Source organism: Oryzias latipes, chromosome 7 (genome assembly GCF_002234675.1).
Source record: "Oryzias latipes chromosome 7, ASM223467v1".
NCBI lineage: Eukaryota > Metazoa > Chordata > Actinopteri > Beloniformes > Adrianichthyidae > Oryzias > Oryzias latipes.
The window spans coordinates 19,685,220-19,705,952 of NC_019865.2; the positions used below are offsets into that span (position 1 = coordinate 19,685,220).

The 20,733-nt window shown below is 40.6% G+C and overlaps 1 protein-coding gene across 2 annotated transcripts; it reads right to left on the minus strand.

The window, feature by feature from the left end:
* Nucleotides 1-108: 108 nt before the first annotated feature.
* Nucleotides 109-19,493, minus strand: uhrf1bp1 (UHRF1 binding protein 1). 2 transcript variants are annotated; one of them, XM_011477420.3, is made up of 21 exons: nt 19,262-19,493; nt 18,292-18,454; nt 16,281-16,319; nt 16,034-16,125; nt 15,769-15,958; nt 15,315-15,455; nt 12,904-13,074; nt 11,863-12,043; nt 11,592-11,678; nt 10,348-10,518; nt 8,481-8,626; nt 7,636-7,777; nt 7,337-7,530; nt 6,021-7,252; nt 5,689-5,861; nt 5,479-5,618; nt 5,232-5,382; nt 4,160-4,407; nt 3,740-3,848; nt 3,548-3,639; nt 109-2,558 (listed from the first exon to the last, which is right to left on the minus strand). In XM_011477420.3, the coding sequence occupies exons 1-21, from the start codon at nt 19,303-19,305 to the stop codon at nt 2,442-2,444; spliced, it is 4,023 nt and encodes a 1,340-aa protein (XP_011475722.2). In that variant the 5' UTR covers nt 19,306-19,493; the 3' UTR covers nt 109-2,441. The 2 variants fall into 2 exon arrangements, with proteins under 2 accessions (XP_011475722.2, XP_020560456.2); XM_020704797.2 differs by having other exon boundaries at nt 7,334-7,530.
* Nucleotides 19,494-20,733: the final 1,240 nt, after the last annotated feature.

Consider the following 20,733-nt stretch of genomic DNA (forward strand, 5'->3'; position numbering starts at 1 on the left):
ATTTCAGACGTTTTCTTAGTGTATTAGAGGTTCATGTTTATAAAAGGTTTGATATTATGAAAGGATCTTATAGCATTTACTTTGTTGTTGAATTGGTCATATTTTTTAGGTCTTGTGTTTACGGTCAAATCTGGGTTCAGTCCCCGTCTGAAAAGGAAGTTTCTTCCTTGCTCATCAACTCTTTCCCAATTTTGAGAAAATCAAACGTTTGGCTTTGTTATTTTGGAACATAAAACGTCTTCAATGTGATATTACTTAAGTGCTCACAGAAACATTGACTACCTCTTTGGTATAAACTCACTCGGTGAACAGCAAATCTTTTCTACTGGAAAGAAAAAAACACAGCAACATCAAACTGTGTTCAACAGTTTATTTTTTTACACTTAAAATCTTTACAGCACACTGATTTTGGTTCACAGAACCAGTTAAAGTTTAGTCTCAATGGAAGTGATTCTACCCATAGAAAAGTCAATGTGATTATTTTCTTTTTCTTTTTTAAACCAGCTGACAAAAATACTGTGTACAACATCTGAGTCATCTGATTTTCAAACAAGTGCAGTTTCCAGTGAATTGCACTCACACAGTACAAACACCTCAGTATATGCATGTGCAGTTTGATGGAGGAAACACCACCTTGCATTGAGTCACTGTTCACCTCCTCCTTGCATGGCACAGAAGGGTGGGTTAGGCTGCAGGAGGAGGAGGAAGAGGAGGAGGAGGAGGCCCTCCTGGAGTGCAAAAAACAAAACCAAACCCCTTTAGTGTAACATGCTATGGGTCTAAACCAAAAGCACCAGTCGATCAGAGGAAGAGAGATGCTACTTAACACTGAGGCCCGACAGTGAAGAGGAAAACTTTACAGCTACATGTTGAATCCAGCGTGGCACGTTTCAATTAGTACCGTTAACGTCCATATCTATTAAGGCCATGCAGAATAAACTACTAAAAAAGAGAGGTGGCATTGCGGTGAGCGGGCAGCATATCTGCTGTTACACTGAAATATTTATCACATCTGCATGCAGCTAAGCTCTGAAGTTTAATAATACGCACTGCAAGAATTCAACTGCACATCTAATAGTTGCTGTTCTGAATCATCTTTATGTGTAAACTAAAGGGCTCCTATTGCTTTAACAGGTAACATTCCACCTTAAGAGGGCGTTTCTGCCTCTATTTTCAAAGGTAACCAACAGTTAGAGATGAGACATCATTTGAACTTAATCACTAAAAGGCTCCTAAAACAAAGTGGAATTAAAGAAAAAAAAAAAAACCTTTGTAGGTTTTAAATTGAATGATCTTCACATAGTATTTCAAATTGAGACACAGATGTGGGTTTGAAAAATACAAAAGGCTAAAAAAAAATAAAAAGATTCTTGATCCAAAGCCGACAAACCAACCAATCTGCCTTGTTTGGAAAAGTAAAACCTCTCAGGTATAATCTAGATTGGGATCAAAAAACATGGGAATTGTGCATTTTTCTTATAACTGTGGTAAAAGTATATTTCACTTTGTCAAATAAATACACAATCAGAACCATCATTTCGGTAAATATATATGCTGGACCTAAGAATGAATAAAGTGGGGATGGAAAAAGAAAGGATCTCCCTTTCAGTGGTTGATATGGATTCAGCAATATGTAGGCAGAAGAAAATGCAAGCAAATGTTAATAAATAATAAACATAAGTTAAAGACATGTTACAAACACACAATCCATGGGTCATTAACTAAGATCAAGTTATGGAGATCCAGTTTAGTTTCAGCAATATGTTAGACCATCTCTGCAAATGGAAATATGTCACAGAGCCAAAAATAAAACATAAAAACGTAAACATTTCACAACTCTGAATATCACTTACAAAATGAATTAAAAAAAATTAAAATAAACATAATTTGATTTGTGACCTTAAAGTAAAAGTCAAGATTCAATTTCTTTCTAAAGAACAAAAGTGCAATGTTCAGCTTTAACTTTTTACAATTAACACTTCAAAAACAAACAGAAAAGCAACTTTTCTTGTAGTTTACAGCCACTAAAAGTGAGTTACTTTAATCTAATAGTAAATGTGCTACATGTAAATGAACACTGTTCACAGAGCATGCAGGAAGTGGCTGGCGGACGAGCGGCCCGCTGTCTGGCAGTGTCGATGCAGGAGAACAAAGGTTCTCATGTGCTTGACTTAATATTTCCATTACGCTTGCGCTCAAGTGGAGAAAATCGATGCCGGACCACAAGGCATGCTGTGTTTACCACACCAACTACACTATGGCTTTATAGTGAGGATGAGACTTAACAACAAGATACCATCAAGTGTTGACTTAGAGGATTTGTTCCTGATCTTATGAATTGGTTTTCAGATTCGTCTCCCATTTTCAGGTTTTTACTGCTCTATTTTTATAGTCTTGTCATATTTTCTCAGCAGCAAAATCAGTCAAGAACCAAAAGCGGCTTAAAGAGTAAAGGCAGGGTCGTATTTTCTAACTTCCAGAAGGAGGCGCTCTTTCTCTTGCAGGGCCTGGGTGAGGGCAGCTTGCATTTGGCAGAGTTGGGACTCTGAAGTTTGTCTCTGCAAAGTCAGAGGTGATAAAATTGGTGAGTGACAGCCAGTTCTGGACAGCATAATGCACAAGTTGAAGTACTGTAATTTTAGGATATCCAAACCAAAAAGGATAAATTTTGTTTAAATTCATGAAAAAAGTAATTAAAGTAATTAAATTTCTGCTTTTGAAGTAAACTCGGATTGGCTGTATGATCACTGTTGACCGTTTTACTTTAGGAAAGTAATTATCAAAGTTTTGGGAACTTTTTTTAAAAAGTACCTAGTGTTCTAAAAGCCTACATGCAACAAAAACACATTTCCATATTGTTACAAGTCTGTTTTTAAGCTTTGTTAAATCAACAGCAGAAAAAAAGAATATTAATGCATTTTCTCTGATAGCGAAGGTCACAATAGCTTCAATGGGATGAAGTGTGAGGATGAAAAGTTCTTATTAATACAAGAGGTTTTTTTTAAAAAGGAGAAACATTTTGCTCCAGACATCATTTCACATTTCATGTTTACTTTTAGGTTAATGCTGCATTTCAACAAGAAAAAGTCTCCTCTGTATGGAAGGTTATTTTTTTCCCAAAATGTAAAAGAATTTGAGAACTATTATTGAATCGTAAATTGCAAAATGCTTTTTCAATTGGAATTATGGTTCCAAAACCCCAGGACAAATTCAAATGCAATTGATTTTTTACTTTTATTTCAAAATAAAAAAAATGTTTGTTGTAAATGTTCATACTGAATTGTCAATTGCATTCAAAACACAAGATCAAATTGCAAATTAATTAGTCAAATTGAGCATTAAATATGATTTTGAACTAAAAAACACCTCCATGTTATTGTACCGGTTCAAAGCTCTACCTTTGAAGGCACTGGACTTGCTGTTGGACTGTAAACGTTTGGTTTAAGCATTTCTTCAAAGATACATTTGCAATTTCAGTATTTTAAACTTTACTATACATTGACCTAAAACATGGAAAAGCAACTGGTGTGTCTGCCTCTGTCTCTACCTCTTCCTCCCGTTGGTCAGATTCAGAACCGTCAGCATCACCAGAGGCAGCTGGAGGGATGTCGGTCACTGCCTTAGGCTCCGCTCTGTCAGCTGCAATCGGAAAAGCAGCTGCGATTAGCTCTTTGGAGACATGACATGGTATCCTGCCGTATCTGTATCACATAGTTATGCGCAGTGGAGAAACACTCACTTCTGACTCTCATGATGCCGTCATCACTTCGCTCCATAAGCAGATGGTCGATAATGAATTTGGCTGGGACAGGTTGGGGGGCTGTTGGGTAGATTCTGGGGCCATCATCCTGAATTACAGGGAATTCAAGAAATTAACAGTTAGATGGACATCTTAATCCCAAATTACAAATGAGAATTTAAAAGAACACCTTATACACAAATACTTAATCTAACATTTTCAGAAGAAACCAGTTTATTTCACTTTCAGTCCAAAAAGAGGTCAAAAAAACATTTGATAGTATCAGTTCTTTATTAAACTGCATATCTAGCCACTTTGTAAACTATGGATTTGTAATATTTCCTATGTTAAGCAGATTTGAACAGGTTTAAGGAGTGAAGTTCCGATTTGTCTAGTATTCGACAGCAGGAAATGACCCACCTTCATGGTAATGGTGATGTTGCACATGTGAAGCCTCATCGGCTGCCCATCCACGCTGAATTCATCTTCAAGGAAAGGCCCGATGTTAGCCACTGTGGAAGCCAGCAAGTCTGCCCGGCAGTCCTGGAGTCTTACATCCAGGAAGCCCGACGACTCGGCCAGGCCAGCAGACGGGCCCGTTTCTGCCCGCATGCACAATGCGGGAGCGCTCCCCCGCCTTTCGGATCCCTGCAGCGCCTCAATTGGAGCTGCAGAACGAAAGCAGGCAGATCCCGTTGGCTCAGCAAACCCAATGTGTCATTTTTCTGGAGATTTTACGTCAATACGCACAGATGGATATTGAGTAAGATATATTTTCAATATCTGCTTCTTCGCTTCAAAATTTACAAAATTTAAGAATCATTTTCAGTCAGATCGAATTTTGATCATCAATGGAATCCTTTTGTCAGTGGGTCAGTGAATGCAGCGTGCTTCATTCAGGTAATGTTCAGCAGCTGTGAGGCTTTAGTAAAACCATGTGCACAGATTTGCTGTTAACATTTGGTTTTGGTATGTTTCTATAACGTTCCCTCGGTATATCGCGGTCTCACTTTTCCACTGATTTTTTCTGTGCAAAACAGTTTTCCATCCCAATCCCCTTCAGTTTACCAAATCTGCATACAGATCTTTGTTTTCATTCTATAATACTGATTATTTTTTCTATGACGGTTTGAACTTTGAGAGAAAACTGTGAAAATGTTCATGTCTGTGTTTAAAGTGTTTAAAATGTTTAAAGTGTGTAGTGAGGAGTTTTAAAGCTTCAAAGCAACATATCTCACCTATCACAGACTTTATAAAGCTTTATAAAAGCTAAAGATTGAATGCTTTGGAAAATCAAGTTTTTTGAGACGGCATGTTTGCTCATCTTTTAAAACAATATTGTTCAAGAAGAAAAAGTGCAATTCACAAACATTTCTTCTTTGAAAGTAAAGACTTGAAATGCCAAAGACAAACAAGAAATAAAAGGAAAGAAAAGTTGCATTTGATTTGAAAACGGAAAGCATTAAAAAAAAAAATCATGCTTTGGATTTACCTTGAACAAGTCCGGCCAAAAGGTCCGACAAGCTGATGTTGCCCATCTGCACAGGTGTCAGACTCTGAGCTTGGACTGCAACAACTTGGTCTTCTCCATGCATATCCAAGGTACTAGCTATTCCACTCAGGATCAGCAGCAGAACTGATGACTTCACAGCAGAACATCACACTTTCACTAAGAATTGTACTTAAAACAATTCCTAAATATTCTATTAAAAAAATATTAAAAATTGCTTTGTGTCTACCATATCCTGTAACAAATCCTCAGTACTTTGAGACAGGGAGCTGCTTAGATCAGCGGATGAGCCGCCCTCGGTCCCCGGGGCCGGGCTCCCTCGGCTGTCTGCAGGTGGATTGTTCAGACGCATAGACTCCCTGCCTGATTCTACAAACATAAGCCAAGTTGAACTAACATGATATTAAGTGAGATCGATTAAGAAGTAGTTTCTAAGCACCTGAGTCCATGACAACAACAAAATTGTCGCTTAAATCACTGTCGATGGAAAGGTTTTTGTCAGGAAGACTGCCATCCAGGATGGCGCTGTCGAAGGACTGCTGGGAATTCGACGGCTTCATGGGTTTGTGACGTAAAGAAGGGGAGGACTCCTCTGAACGCTGACCCTGTTCCCTACAAACACACACACACAAATGTACCTGTAGTCTTTCTGGTCAATCTGTAAAAATGGGGTTTCTCTAATCCTGGTCCTCATATTCTACCCCTCCAGCTTTTTCTTCCCTACTTATTGATTCTTTACAGTCAATCAATCAGAACGTAAGGCTAACTTACCTTGCCTGTGCACTAAACAGTTTGCTCATGCCTGAACCCCAGCTGAGCATGCTAAAGGCATCTTTAGTTATTGAAAAAGCCCCTTTGGTCAGGTCCAGCGAGGCACTGATGGCGTCTTTGGTGACATCCTTGGTGGCGTTGATGGCGCTTGACAGTTCGTCGTCTAAACTGAAGGTAGATGGTTCGCGGGAGATGACTGGAGAGGGTCCACCAGGGGAGAGGGGAGGCGACAGGACTGCGGTGTCCTCCTCTGATGTCAGTCCGTTACCGTCCGGGCCTACCTCCACAGCCTCAAACGCCTCATCCACCCCCCCATCTGGTTCATCTAGATCAAACGCAGTTGTGCCTGTATTGATGGAGGAGAGTCCATTTTCTAACCCACTGTCCTGCAGCTCAACAGTGATAGGCTGGTGTGTTGGGGACACGTCACAGTCTGTTATGCTTGGGCTGTCCGTTTCTGGAGTTTGAGGGACCTCATCCTCTTGCTCCATTAAGACTGGCGGCAAAAGAAGACCCAGTTCCACGGAACCAGCCAGGAAAGCAAAACAAACCGTAGGAGGTCCTGTCTTTTGACCAAGTGTCTGCTTAAGTCCTCGCACATCCCGGCCCAACTCAGCACCCAACCGAGCCAAAGCATCCTTCATCCTCAAAAGGGCGACGTACTGGTAGTGATTAAGCCACATCCTGACAGGGGTGATGGTGTGGATCAGAGCGTGGACGGAAGCTGATTGGCCTTCAGAAGGCTCCTGTTCCAAAGAGCATGGCCGAACTCTTTCAGGACTCGAAGGGGAAGACTGAGATTCACTCTGAAAGGCAGGGTGTTGACACATCCACACGGAAACTGCGAAGGGCTCAACGAAAGGTTGGGTTTTGCCTTTTGGGAAGCGCCGCGCTCCATCAAACCCAAGAGTGACATGGGACAAACTGAGAGACCAGACGTCCTGAGATCGTAGCTGCTTTCTGTTTAGAGGCTGGAGTTCTTTTTCATTGGCGTGCTGAGTGAAGGCGGAGGGAATGGGGTGGAAGGCACTGGGGTCTCTGGGAAAAGGACAACCTGCTGCTGGCTGGAAAAAAGAGCAGCTGGAGAATTTTTCACAGGTGCTGCTGAGGTCAGCCCTGGAGCCATGAGGACAGTGGCGAGTGTTGCTGAGAGCCATCTGGGGTATGATAACAGAAAGGGATTGTGGGCGTTCTGGATGGTCCAGTATGGATGAATCCAGGGGGACTATCAGCTATGGAAAAAAATAAAAGACTTAAGAGTTTGTTTTTTTTAATACAAAAAAAGGCTATGAATAGAACCCTGTAAGACCCCCCACCTTAAGTTGAGATGCGTCCATGCGTATATCTACATGTTCTTCCACTTTATTACTATCCTGCAAGTGGTAGAAAGCTTTGACTTGGTCCAGGGTGTGCAGGAGGCCTTTGGAAAACAGACTGATCCACAAAATGCTGGCAGAGTCCACACACAGCTGGAGGCTGTTCAGCTGAGCATACAGGTTTGAGGTGGGCACTGGAAGAGGCAAAGAAAAAGGAGAAATGATACGGATGTGTGACGCAGCAGACACTAACAGAAAATTAAGAGAAATAAAACAATAATTAAAATGTCAAATCTAACCTGGTAAACTGGAGTTGTCAGGAAAGTAGTACTCTGTAAACTGCAGATGGACTGCTGGTACATTATCGGGCAAACGCAGAAGTTTCCGGTTACAAGACAGTAAAGAATTGGTCTTCTTGTTTTGACGTGCCCTTGTAGACACCTAGAAGAGGAAAAGACAATCAAAGACATGTCTTTGCAGGTGGATTTGTTTGTTTGTTTACTTGCAAGAAAAGAAATGCAGCAAAATGCAACATTACTGAGCAGAGAAACCCAAACCTGAACTGGATTTCCTGTTAGAAAGTGAAGGTGGAGACCAAACGTGAACCCAATTTCCTTTTCTCGTATTCTCCTTTAACAAAGGGGGATCTACATTCAAAATAACCTTGGAAATGTGATGTTCTTTGATGGTGACACACGTGAAAACGCAGAATTCACTTTGACCACAAAAGATCAAAGTTAAAGAGATTTTCTCACCTTTTTTCTTTAGCATGAAAGAATGAATCTTTTGCAACACTATGCTTTAGTTTTTAGGAGAAAAAAAATCATCACAATGATACAAAACTATCTTTTAATAACGCAAGTATTTGCTTCTTTAAGAAAGGTTAAAAGGAAGGAAAATTGGGTGCTAGATCAAAAATGAGCGAAGGCTGGTAAGTCTCCCCGCCTGCGACCCATGAGTCAGGTCTCTCAGAAAACGCCAAAGACGGCTGATGAGCTGGCGCCTTTTTCTGCCTAATTAACACAAAGCAGCTGTCCGGCCAGCCGCACAAATAATGATTTCCCCAACACCTTCAGATACAAGATTTCTTTGGTCGATCATCAAAAATCTTTTTTTTTTAAATGAGTTCATGACAAACGCTTGCCTGGTGAATGTCCACATCATCCATCCTGATCACCACACAGCTGGATCTCAGCCTCTTCATCGATGCCTCTGCACTCGCTGTCACAGAGTTTCTGCTGGTTGTCTGCTCTTTGCTCCAGTTATTTGAGTTGGTGCTGGACTGTCCATCTAAGAAAAGTTTAGAAAACAAAGAAATGCAGCAAATGTTTGCAAATACAGAGACAATTTAAATAAAAAATACTATTTTTGAAACAATTTGTATGAGCCCTTGACTTTTAGGTTAATGGAGTTTGTAATTAAACCCTCCGTTTTTTTCAAATAAAAATAAGTTTTTTTTTTTTACTGGCTGTAGCTTTTAGCTAAATTCATGTGTAAATGCATTTGAAAATCCTTCTAAAAAGCTCCTCTTTGATATTAGCCAATAAAAGATCCAAGCTCACACTACATTCCTACAAAAAGGTTTATTTCAGGACCAGGCCTGAAGGAAACATACAAGTCTTTTTTTTTTTTAACATTGTGTGGTTTTCTGTGTTTCTAAAGATGATTTTGCTAAAGCTGAAAGGGGATCATATCCCCCAGAATTGACATGTTCCAAAAGACTTTCTAAAGCTCTGAATCCAGAAAACGGCAAACTGCGAGCTACAAAGCAAACCACATGGGTTTGCCATCTCTGCATTCACCCAGATACATTTCTAAGTGCGTCTGCTGTCTTGCTTACAAGCGGTCACATCCCCAACTTTTAAATTTATCAAAATGATCAATACATTTTGGTTTTGAGTGAGATGGAAAGAAATTAATTCATTTTTTTCCAAAACATAGCAGTGGATGCATTTTTTTTCAGGACAGAATTAATTTTGTGTGTTGGGGGGTGCTTTATTATAGATGACAGATCTTTTTTTTTTTATTTAAAATTGGATTTACTCCAAATTAGGAAGGGATTTAACTAGCCAACAGTCAGTGAGTCGGAGTGTACTGCGTTTGCGTTTATAACAGTGTTTACATTGTTCATCGCTAAAGGAAAGTACTATGTGGGAGTAAATATGGACCTTTTGATACTGTTGTACACTTATTTAATTTAACCAGAAATAATGTAACAGTCACGTCTAGCAGGAGCCACAGTGAAGCAGTTTAGACCCGTGATTCCCGTTGTTTACAGATCTCCCTCCACCCATCAGTGTTCATCTGCATGGAGAGTTGGTGGCAACCCAAGCCAATAAAAACAATTGGCAGCACAAAGTAACTTTAGTAATATTAATCAAGTTAACCCATCTGAAGATTATAGGCCTAAATGAATGGAGGGAACCAATGGAAATGGCTGGTATTAGAACTATTGCTCATGTAAAAGCACGTGTATATTTAAGATTAGTAGTATCATTCACATATATTTGCAATCTACCATTGATGTTTTCTCTTTTAGTGAATGACAACTTGCCTTGTTAACATGCAAGCAGTTCTACATGATATTTTAAACTCTAAAAGCTGTTAGAAAGTTTACAAACTCCATTTCGATCGCTTTCACAGCTGCTTGTCTTCATTTTGAAGAAGTTGACTTAAAGGATAAGCATGAGCTTGATTAACCAATGATGGTGTAACTGTGGGTAGCTACACAACTGTCTCTGACAATTACAACAGTAACAGTAAGTTACAACAGCGGTCCAAAGCAGAAAAAATAATATGGCAGCTTTCTAAAAGTGAGTGTTTGGCTGCTTATAAATGATAAATTAGCATAGTTATATGATCTATTAAATCCTCTGACAGAGCAGCCATTTGTCATGAAATGAGTGTATTAAAAAAAGCTACAAGTTCGTGTGTCAAGACAAACACAGACATGGAGATTCATCCTTACAAAATACAATAGAGAATGTTTTACATCAAAACAGAAACCCAACCTGGGACTGTTTTAGCAGGGGAGTCCTTAGTTGGCTCAGAGAGCTCAGCATGTGGACCTGGGAAGCCACAGGCTTCTGCTCGTCTCTGGTACTCCTGCAGCAGCTTGGAAGCCCACTGGGCCTGGGCCTCCATGGCTCCATTGTAACGTTCCCAGTGTCGACATCCGTCAGCTGTGCAGGAGAGCAAAAAGCAACATAAAAAAAACAAATCTGGTCTCCTGTAATGAAACTGTAATTAGACCTTACAGATACGGTAACAGAGCCTTGATTATTGCGTTAATCAAAGCATTAAGATGATGAAATGCCTTATTTTTTAGCACTACTAGTCTGGAAACCACTTAATGTGAAAAGTTCCTGATGCAAATTTTAGGTTCTCCAATGCAAAATGTTTTCACTGACATTTTTCTGAAACACTGAAAAACCAAGAACACTGGCATTGTAACTGAAACTGTAGGGCACATCTCTCTTTGGGGATTCTAGATCAAACTATAGGGCACAGCTAACTTAGGGGACTGCGAGTCAAAATTTAGAGGATGTACCCCTTTGGGTTATGTCTGCTGTTTAAGTCAGTCCGTATTTTATATTGTTTTTATACTATTTATTGTGATTTTATTTTTACTATTTGATTATTTTGCACCTTAATCTCGTTGCACAATGTTGCAATGACAATAAAGACTATCTATCTATCTTTGGAGAGTAACTCAAACTATAGAGCATCCCATACCTTAAGAAACAGGAACATAAACAGTAGGGTACCCTCCTTAGGGGGCTGACCTCAAACTATAGGGCACATCCCTCCCTTGGGGGACTGTCTCTCAGATTAAAGGGCAAATCCCCTTTTGGGACTGTACCTCAAACTGCAAAGCATGCCCTCTTGGGGGACTGATCTATGGGGTACTGGAAATCAAACTATAGGGCAAATCACCCCATAGGGTACTGTAACTGAAAGTATATTGGGCATGTCCCCCTTGGGAGACTGTATCTCAGACTATAAGGCACATCCCCCTTAGGGGACTGATCTCTGGGTTCTGGAACTCAAACTATTTGGAAAATCCCCCCTTGGAGTACTGTAACTCAAAATATAGGGCACGTCCCCTCTTGGGGTACTGTAACTCAAACTTTAGAACATGTCCCTCTTGGGGGACTAACTCAAACTACAGAGCAAATCCTCCCACCTCAAACACTAGAAGCAAAACTTGACCTCAGGTAAAACCAAGTACGAAGTAAAAAATCTCAGTGGTCACCTGGTCTGTGAATGGGATAGTAGTCGAAGCCAAGTTTTCTGAAGGTCAGCTGCATAGCACCTTGCAAGCCAGGCGGGGGAGCCTCATCTGTGCGAGATCACAAAAGAGGCCTTTCAAATATACTCACCGTTATCCACAAAATACTGAGCAAGTGGCCGTGTTTTGGGATTAGCTTAAGAACCCTGAATTTTTATGTCTGAATAAGCCAACACAGAGGTTTTAAAGTCCCACGGCAGCACAAGCTATGGTCCATGTGGATTAAATGAAACACCTTCATCCATGGAGGAGCTGTCGTTGCATATGTGTAAGTCCAAGCGGGAGATAAAGGTGTGATAGGAAGACTCCTTGACGTCATAGAGGTCGAAGTACTGACTCATGTTGGTGGGGGTGCTTGTTGAGGAAGGTGGGGGTTCTGTCCACAGGCTGTGGAGTCCAGGAGAAGGAGGTGCAGTCTAAAACCACAAAATGCACACGCGAAAATTATACTTCCTGAACACTCAAACTCAAATGAAAAGAAATGTTTAACGAAATAAACAAAATAGAAAAACAGAAAATTGTACATATAACAAAAGAAAATATTTCGTTTTTTCAATTTAAGCTGTAACACATTGTTTAATTTTGTTAGACATGGTTCTTTCATTACTCTGTCTGTTTTTGTTTTTCTTACTTGTAAAGTCTGCAAAAATGATTCAAATCGAACTTTATTTATAAAGCACTTCACAGTTTAGTGAAAGAACTTAAGTCAACGTGTGAAGTTTTAACTTTACAAAAAATGCTTTACAGGATAAAAACCTTATTTCAAACAAATCCAAGAGAAAAAAAAATCAAAAACATTTGGATTTAAATATATATATATATATATATGATAAAAATACACACAGTGCCCTCAACCCCCACCCACAGACAACATCATGAAACATAACCTGAAATGTAGAATAAAAAAAAATGAAATAGAAATCTGGCTGCATGCTGAAGTGAGGAAATTATTTTTGTCTACACCAGACTCCACCCACTCATGATCACAGAGGCATTACAAGATCCCCCCTGATCAAAGCAAGCTGCCCCACCAGAGAAATCCCCCTGCAAAAACCCTGTTCACAGAGAAGGGTGGGTCCCTGGTGGGGAGGATCCCCTGAGAGTTAAAAACAACATCTGAAACCCGAAAAAATACATACCCCTTAAAGCAACATAAACATGCATATTTACTACAAGTAGATCTAAAAGTGCTATAAATAAACCTCATTAAACCCATTGACCATGAATAGTACATTAGAGCAAAGAGACAAATGAGTTTGTGTGCGAGTAGAGAGACCTGTAAAGACTCAGCGGTCATGCTTTTCCTCTGCTGTGCTGACTTCTCCATGGCCTCACTCAGAGACTTGGCATAATGAATGATGGCTTTGAGCTGAGAGTCTGTCAGCACCCACAACAAGTCGTCCAGTATGAAAAGCAGCTTAGATGCCAACACGTTACAGTCCTTTATCTGTATGGAACAACAAAGGTGGAAATATTTCTGTCAAATGCCATGCAGCAAACACTTATGGAAAAAAAAAGTCTATTTTGCAGATAAGATAAAGACACACAAGACATATTTGAGGTCTTTGCCTTCAGGTGTGAGTTTCCCCAACCAGCCAATATCAAATTTATGCTTCCCATGCTGCTCCTGAGCTGGCTCTGTCAACGTTCTGCGATTTCCAGGGCCTTCAAAGTTCCCAAAAAATTGTTCCTTTTTTTAACAGATTACAACATCAAATGTGATGCTGGAATGAGAGAAACTGGAGGAAGTTTGCATTACTTCATTTCTTTCTGGGAGATTTCACCAAAAGTGAAACCGACTGAACAAGTTATTAACAGCAAAATGTAAGCCCTGCCACATCAAATTTAACATCTTTTAATGACTTTTAAAGAAATAATTTCTAAATTTCATATTTTTAGGAGCTTAATTAAAAGACTAACAGAGAAAAGATTCCTCTCCTAAATAAAGTGGAAGAATGGCTTCGATTTCCAAACCTGAATAACCATGAGGATTAATGACGGGCATGAACAACTGTCTGACTTCAGCCTATCAGCACTGACATCTTGTAACAGCAGTTAACCCTTTAACGTGTGTGTACAAATTCGAGGACTGCATCCTCCAATGGCCGCGGCCTTCCCGGACGACGTTGACTTTGTCAAGCGGGTAGGCGGGATGTTAACGGCTGTAAATTTGGACGAGTCCAGCCTTTAGATAATTCCAGCCGTTATATCGGCAAATGTCCTGTTGCCTAGCAACCATGAGTCCTGAACAGAAAGGAGTAGTGAACCATGGAGATTAAATTTTTCCTGGCTTATTTGATCCAACTTTTAATCTTAGAGGTGTAATTATTTCCAACTCCCGGGTCCCGCTTCACAGTCCGCCATCGTTGTCAGAAAATCTCCAGGTTCGGCCGCAATGCCTCTTGGGAAATGGACAGCATAGAAGGATACACCAGACCAAACCTTGAAGGAATCGTTGAATTTGGACAGCACTTGTCGCGGCGCTGTGACGCTAGCAGCCTACAAATGCAGCCCAGGAAGAACGCAGACCTCGAATTTGCACACAGCCAGGGTCTTTGACATACTGTAACGGATTCTGGCGCAGAGACGGCTGAGAACAAACAGTTTGGCAAAACCACTTTTCTCCACAAGAGTTGATTTAAGTTGATGGTGTAAACACTTCACTGTTGTAAAGTGTTGCGGTGCAAAGCTACGGTGGCCCTGAAGTGCAAATCAAACCAACAAATCACTTCATGCAAAACCATAAAGATCACAAAGACAATAAAACGGCAAAACAAATTATAATAAATAAATAAAAATTACAGTTTAGAAATGAAAAAAACAAAATTCCAGAAACCAGAACACATTTCCAAATTTTTTTAAACAAATTAAAAATGAAGCTTTTGGGGAAATGTTTAAAAAATAGACATTAAGAAACTGGAAAAAGTAAGTACTATGGGACATTACTGATTGAATGATGACGTTAGACCGTAATTTGGCCTGAAAGTTAATTAGCATGAAGCGATGCTGCATAAGCTGAGTTATAATCATAGAACTTTTATTAGTGTGCAAAACTTGAAGACACCTTTGAAAAAACTTTAAATGTATTTAATTAACATTTCATTTTGATTTCTGGAAATTACTTTCGTTTTCAGAAACCTTTCATTTCAGTTTTTTTTTTTTTTATCATGTTTTGGTTCTAGAATTTTATTCTGAGTTCTAAAATGTAATGTTTCTTCTATCATTTGTTTTGCCTTTTTTAAATTGTTGTTGCGATCTTTAATATGTTTGAGCATTGGGTGATTTGTTGGTGTGATTTGCACTTCAGGGCCACCGTAGTTTTTGCTTTTGTCTGCTTCAGAATCCGTTGGAATTATGTTAACTTCATAGATGGTTGAAGAGTTATGGTAATCGATAGAATATCAACACTAGAGCTGAAGCTCCTGTGTTAAAAGAAACTGCGTATCTTGTTTTGTTTTAACTCAACTGCATTAAAGGTGATCTTGACGTTATAAGTACTAATACTTATATTTTTCAATAGTTCTTCATCAATCCATAAAAATTTAGATTTTTTTTGCATTTTTTTCAATGTTATAGTAGAAGACAACTACCTCTTCATCTGTTAAACCTGTAAACATTAGCGCTCTTCACCCAGCTGGGTGTCTAACACACAGAAGAGAAGTAAAACCAAAAAAAATGGATTCTCACTCTGCGCTTAAGGGCAATCCGAATGCGGCCCTGGTTGGTGATGAGACGCAGCGGCGTGTTCCCGAGGTCCTGGTCATCGCTCTCAATGGCGTCTGCCTCAATTCGTAGACTCTGCCAGTTAATTTCTTTAAATGTCAGCACCTGATTGGAACAATTATCATATCAAACTCTCATGATGCGATTCCTCTTCCTACAACACAGAAATGTCTCATGTTCTTTTTTTTTTTTTTTAAAAGAGGGGAAATAAAAAGCCCATTTTTCCCTTTAAGTGGATTAGAAACCCCCACTCTCAGTTTCTCATCTCAAAATAGTGCCTGCCGTTAATGAAAACATCTGACTTGATTCAATAGTTTAGCGCATGTGGCTTCGGCGGTGAACAATAGCGTTTAGTCTATAGCATTACGAGGCAGCAAAGGGCAAAGAGTGTGAGGACTGAAAGGCTAAGACGTTTTACCTCTCCTCTCTTGGGGTCGGTGATGCGGGTGTAACGAAGGTCACTGTGCTGCCATTTGGGGTTGAGGCTGTTGCCCTGCAGCTGCCAGAGCTCAAAGGACGCGTGGAAGGCGCGAGCATGCACCTTAATGGTGATGGAGTTTATCCTGACGGACATGCCCTCCACCACTTTCTCGGCAAAGCCGTACTCACTGTAAGCACACGGGGTTTGGGGATCAGCAGAGAACCTGCGGTTTTCGTTAGACGAGGGTTTCTTCGTGGCTCACCTCTGGCCTGCTGTTATGGCGATGGGAGAAGGGCCATTGGGTGGACGAGGCTCTTCGCAAGTTCTCATCTCAACCTCCACCTTATCCAAGAACTACACAATGGGAAACACATCAAGGCATCACTGTCTGCACACAACGGCGCCAAAAGAGCATAATAGTTTACATTTAAAAATATAACAACGGCTGGATTCATGTTAGTAAGGAGGAGGAAAGTGCAGAAATGGGAGTTCAATGGCGTCATTCTTACCAAGCAGATGGGGCTTGTTTTCAACTTTGTCCATTGTATCTGAAAAAGACATCAGTGTCACTCTGAACACAACAGTCTGAACTGTTTTTCATTGAAAGCAGATTAAAAAAAACAACAGAACAAAAGCTCCATCAATGACTTATTTTTATGTTTTTGGTCAACTGTTTTCTCCACTTCAAAGTCCCACTCCATTCATCTTTTGATCTCTTGTAAAACTGTTCTTAGTGGTCTTTTATTTATCATTATGCTGTTTTTAGCCAAAAACCTGTGTTGTTTTCTAGGACATAGTTTCTGCAGAGCAACGGGAGTTCATCAGAAATCCGCCTCCAAGTTGTGGGCAGGACTGTTAGTGCGGAGCAAGCCCACCCCCACTTCCCGTCATCCATCTGTTAGCTTACAGCCCCTAACACCCACAACCTAACATTACAGGCACAACTACAATAAGGGAGCAATACTGGAGCTATCCAGCTAGCCAAACGCTAGCTCAGATAAGGAAGTGGAGGCATCGGAATGAAGCGATGCAAGACGCTCGTGCCCCGCCCACTGTGGTTTCTATAGGACAAGTAAGCTCTTTTTCATAAAGCTTCACACAGTTGAATAAAGGAAAACTCAGAAATGCAATTTTAAGCTTAATTTTATTTTAATATGCGTCCTCTGTTATTAGAAAAATGCCACAAGAACATGTTAAAAACACTTTTTTCATCTGAGTGGATCTTTAATGAAATACTGCTGATTGTTCAAATATTCAAAAAAATAAGCTTTATTAAAAAAAGAAAAGAATGATTGGAAAAATCGATTCCAGTTTTCTCTGAACCCCCTTGTGTCTTTCTACACGGACTAAATAAATAGCATATAACTGTTGAATCGTGCACTGCCGGCACCTGCTCAGAGGATTGTGTTTGTTATCTGCCTGAACTCATGTGGAGCAACAATCTCAGCAGCGTATTAAGTTCCTAAAGCAGTGGCACCTGAGGGCGGGGAGGTCACATGCACCCAGAGGCCTAATCCTTCCACATTTTGGCTCAGATTTTCTCTATGGATGGCTTCGAAAAACTCTAAAATACTTTGTTACAAAGAAATGAGCAATACCATTACTGGAAAAGTCTGAAACGTTTCTTTGAAAACCTTGATTGTCACCACATACATGCGTCGCTGCTTTGTTTTTTTGTTTTTTTAAACTAGGGGCTTGAAATTCCTTACATGTGGTCCTTCTTTGCTTTACGTAGCTTTTATGGTGTTAGTGTATAGTTCATAAACACATAAAATAACGTAAATAAGGCAGCAAATTAGTGATCTTATCCTATTTATTTTAGTTAAAGTAAGTTTTTAAAAAAAGCAATTTTTTTAACAATATTTGGTCAACTTTAAGATCACTTTTAATAATGCGTTGGACATTTTTTTTAGGAGAAAAAGTGAGGCACAATGTGTTTCGGCTTAAAGCTTTTCAAGGAGTTCAACTTATGTTTAAAAAAAAAAAAGGTATAAGCTGACCGAAAGGATCACACAAAAGAACTTTTTCACATGTAGTATATGTCAAAAAGCTGAAAGATATAATAAAGCTGTTTTTTTGGAAAGAAACTCCAGGAGAATCTGGTTAGTCAGGAGCTGCATCATTCAGACAGTTTGGGAGCACAAAGCAGGCAGCCCGACAGTCCCCTGCACAGCAGCCAGCCTATCGCAGGATCAGTCTCGCCTCTGGCTTTCTGTGTCTTTCTAAATCATGTCTTGCCTGTCCATTAAGAGCAACCAGTGCTGGTCTAAAGGATCATAATATTCAAAGCAGAGCCTCCAGCAGTGCTCATCCCTTTTTTTTATACTACTACTGTTCATTTCCCCTGCAAAATCTCAGTCACCGGTAGTAAGAACGCTTTTATTTAGATTTTTACACCCACAATAGCACACCTAAAGAAATCTTTCCTCATTTCTTTTCTTTTTTCGTGTCTGTTTCACTTCTGTTTCTGAAACCCCCTCCCCGTACAGGTTCAGGCTGCATAAGTGAGCAGGGACTAACCCTAATGGCAGCCTTGTTGCAGTACACTCGAGTGACAGCCAGCCAGGTGGGCAGATCCAGCATGTTCTGGAGAACCTCTTCATCAAGCTCCAGGTTGGAGAGCTGGCCCTCGCCCTTCAGGGTGCTCAGGTTGATCTTGTCTGGAGAAAGGTTCTTGGTGAACCTGTAAGGAAACAGTTTCAAATTCTTTAAAAAAAAAAGGTAAAAAGCTTTATTTGAAGCAACATCAACCCAAATATTTCCGAAATAAAAGCACAAACGGTGATGTATTTGAAATTAGCACATAAAATCGGGTCAGAGGAGAACCGGCCTAGCCTGCAATTGAATGATGTTAGCAGGGGAGTAAACGTCACTGACGTCATTTTGATGAGCCATGGGACCGGCAGTTTGGTGAATCTCAACGGTTCGAGCTCCAGTCTAAATGCTTTACACCCCCCCCCCCCCCCAGCTACTGTAAATCTGCGTGACCCGTGAGCTTTAGTGTGAAAGGATGGCTCAGCAACATAATACATACAAATAAGTCCAGTACTTTTTAGGAAGTTCATTATAAATAAGACAGAATTTTAATAAACAATTGTAAAAAAAGATTTTTTAAAGTGCTATTTGAGCACCAACGTTTTTCAAATACCCTTGAACAATTTCCAAGATTAGGAATTCTGTACACGAACGTATCAAAGTTAAACACATAAGAGGCAGATAAAAACGGTCATCGTTAGAAATGCCAGAGAAAGTGGTGGTGCTCTCCAGCAGGCTGGGGTTCTGCTGCGTTCACTGTCCCCTACAAGGCTCGGCATTTTTTTAAGGTGTTCTTTCGATGTGGAACAGAACCTTAATCATGGCAACCAACATCACACGAACCAGCCCCGTGGAGAAACGCAGCCCCCACCTCTTTCTCATGCGTTTTTTGCTTAAACAAGTTACTGCAAACCCCGCTGAGCTAACCGGCTAACACGATTTCAAAAGCACTTACCTTGATAAATGTTTGAGGATTTGTTTTTTGATAATCCCCGCCATTTCTGCTGGTGTTTCTGACGAACGACGTCAGTAGATTTATTTTTATATATATATATTTTAGCTTCTAAACCTAAACTAGCTTGCATGTATCTCTACATTGTAGATGCCACTAGTCGTGTGCATCTTGTTAGCAGCTGTTATGCCGCTAAGACCCGGACAGCAGCTAACCCCCATATCATGGACACGCACACGCACGAAGGCCCGGCTCTTGGAGAGAAAATAGCGTCTGAGCTCAAATGCGACACAATGCTGCCCCCTGGTGGATGTGCGATGCAGATAAAAAAAAAACTGGAAATGTATTTTTACATTTTTTCTTGTTTTCTTCACATTAAGTTTAATGTAAATTATAGATTTTATTTGATCTGATTTGCACAATTAAAAGGAGTGAAAAAAAATACAGAAAAGTAAATTGAATACATTTACATTTGCCCAAAGAAATACAGAGTACTTGTGTACTCAGAAGTACGTCTGAGTACAGATGTACTCAGAAGTACAGAAGTGAGACTTTTTTAAGAATTGGATAACTTTAAATTATTTTTATGCTGTTTTCTGTACCTGGAATTGTTTTGCAGGTTTTATTTTTCTTCGCACCTTCATGCCGCTCGGCCTTTACCAGAGGCCGGAGCGGCGTTCACCAGAGGCTGACGCGACGTTGACTGAAGCCCGGCGGGGCTTCCTTAACACAGCGGAGCAACCGTGCTGGAAAAGCTTTCTGTGAATGGTGAGATGGCTAGCTTAAATTGCATCTGTGACCAAACAAACCAAACTATTGCAAAGCTAAAGGAACAAATACATAAACTAACAGCAGAGCTAAAAGTAAAGGAAACACCCCTTGAAAGCGCTTTTGGAGTAGCTTCCAAACAGTCGAGAGTGATCCTTGAACTGTCGGCTGCCCAGGACACTCTTCCTATGGACTCTACAGAATGTGCTCGGCCTTTTTCCTGCTCCACACCAAGGAATCATCCATCCTGGACTGAAGTGGTTGTCAGAGGCACAAGGAGAGCCCAGATAAGGCAGACATCGCCTCCCCATCTTGCACTGTCCAACCAGTTTGATGTGCTGGCGGAAGACGAGGCGGCCATCTATACTCATGGGGGGCCTGGTGTGCAACATGATCCATCTCCCACTACGTTGGTACTGACGTCGGCCCCCCCTAATGGTGCAGGGAGCAATGATAATGGGGGGGCAAAGATAGCTGCTCCATCCACCTCTTCCAGTGCCAGGATGAGGGAACAATCCACAAAAACATCCCAGACATCAAGTGGTGACACTGCCCCTGCCCACCGGAGTATCAAGCTCCTTCAGGATGCGGTGGCCAGGCGGTCTGTTGGCCTCCGGGATCAGCCACCATTGGTCCAACCCGGAACTGTGCCCCCAGCCCCAGGAGCAAAAGCAAAGGACCAGGAGGGAGTGACTGCTCCGGCTGAG

Coding starts and splice junctions, on each gene's coding strand:
- uhrf1bp1 (XM_020704797.2), bottom strand. CDS start 19,305: ATGGCGGGGATTATCAAAAAACAAATCCTCAAACATTTATCAAG. Junction 5,862..6,020: donor CTGTTTAGTGCACAGGCAAG/GTAAGTTAGCCT, acceptor GTGTGTTTGTAG/GGAACAGGGTCAGCGTTCAG. Junction 3,849..4,159: donor ACATCACCATTACCATGAAG/GTGGGTCATTTC, acceptor CCTGTAATTCAG/GATGATGGCCCCAGAATCTA.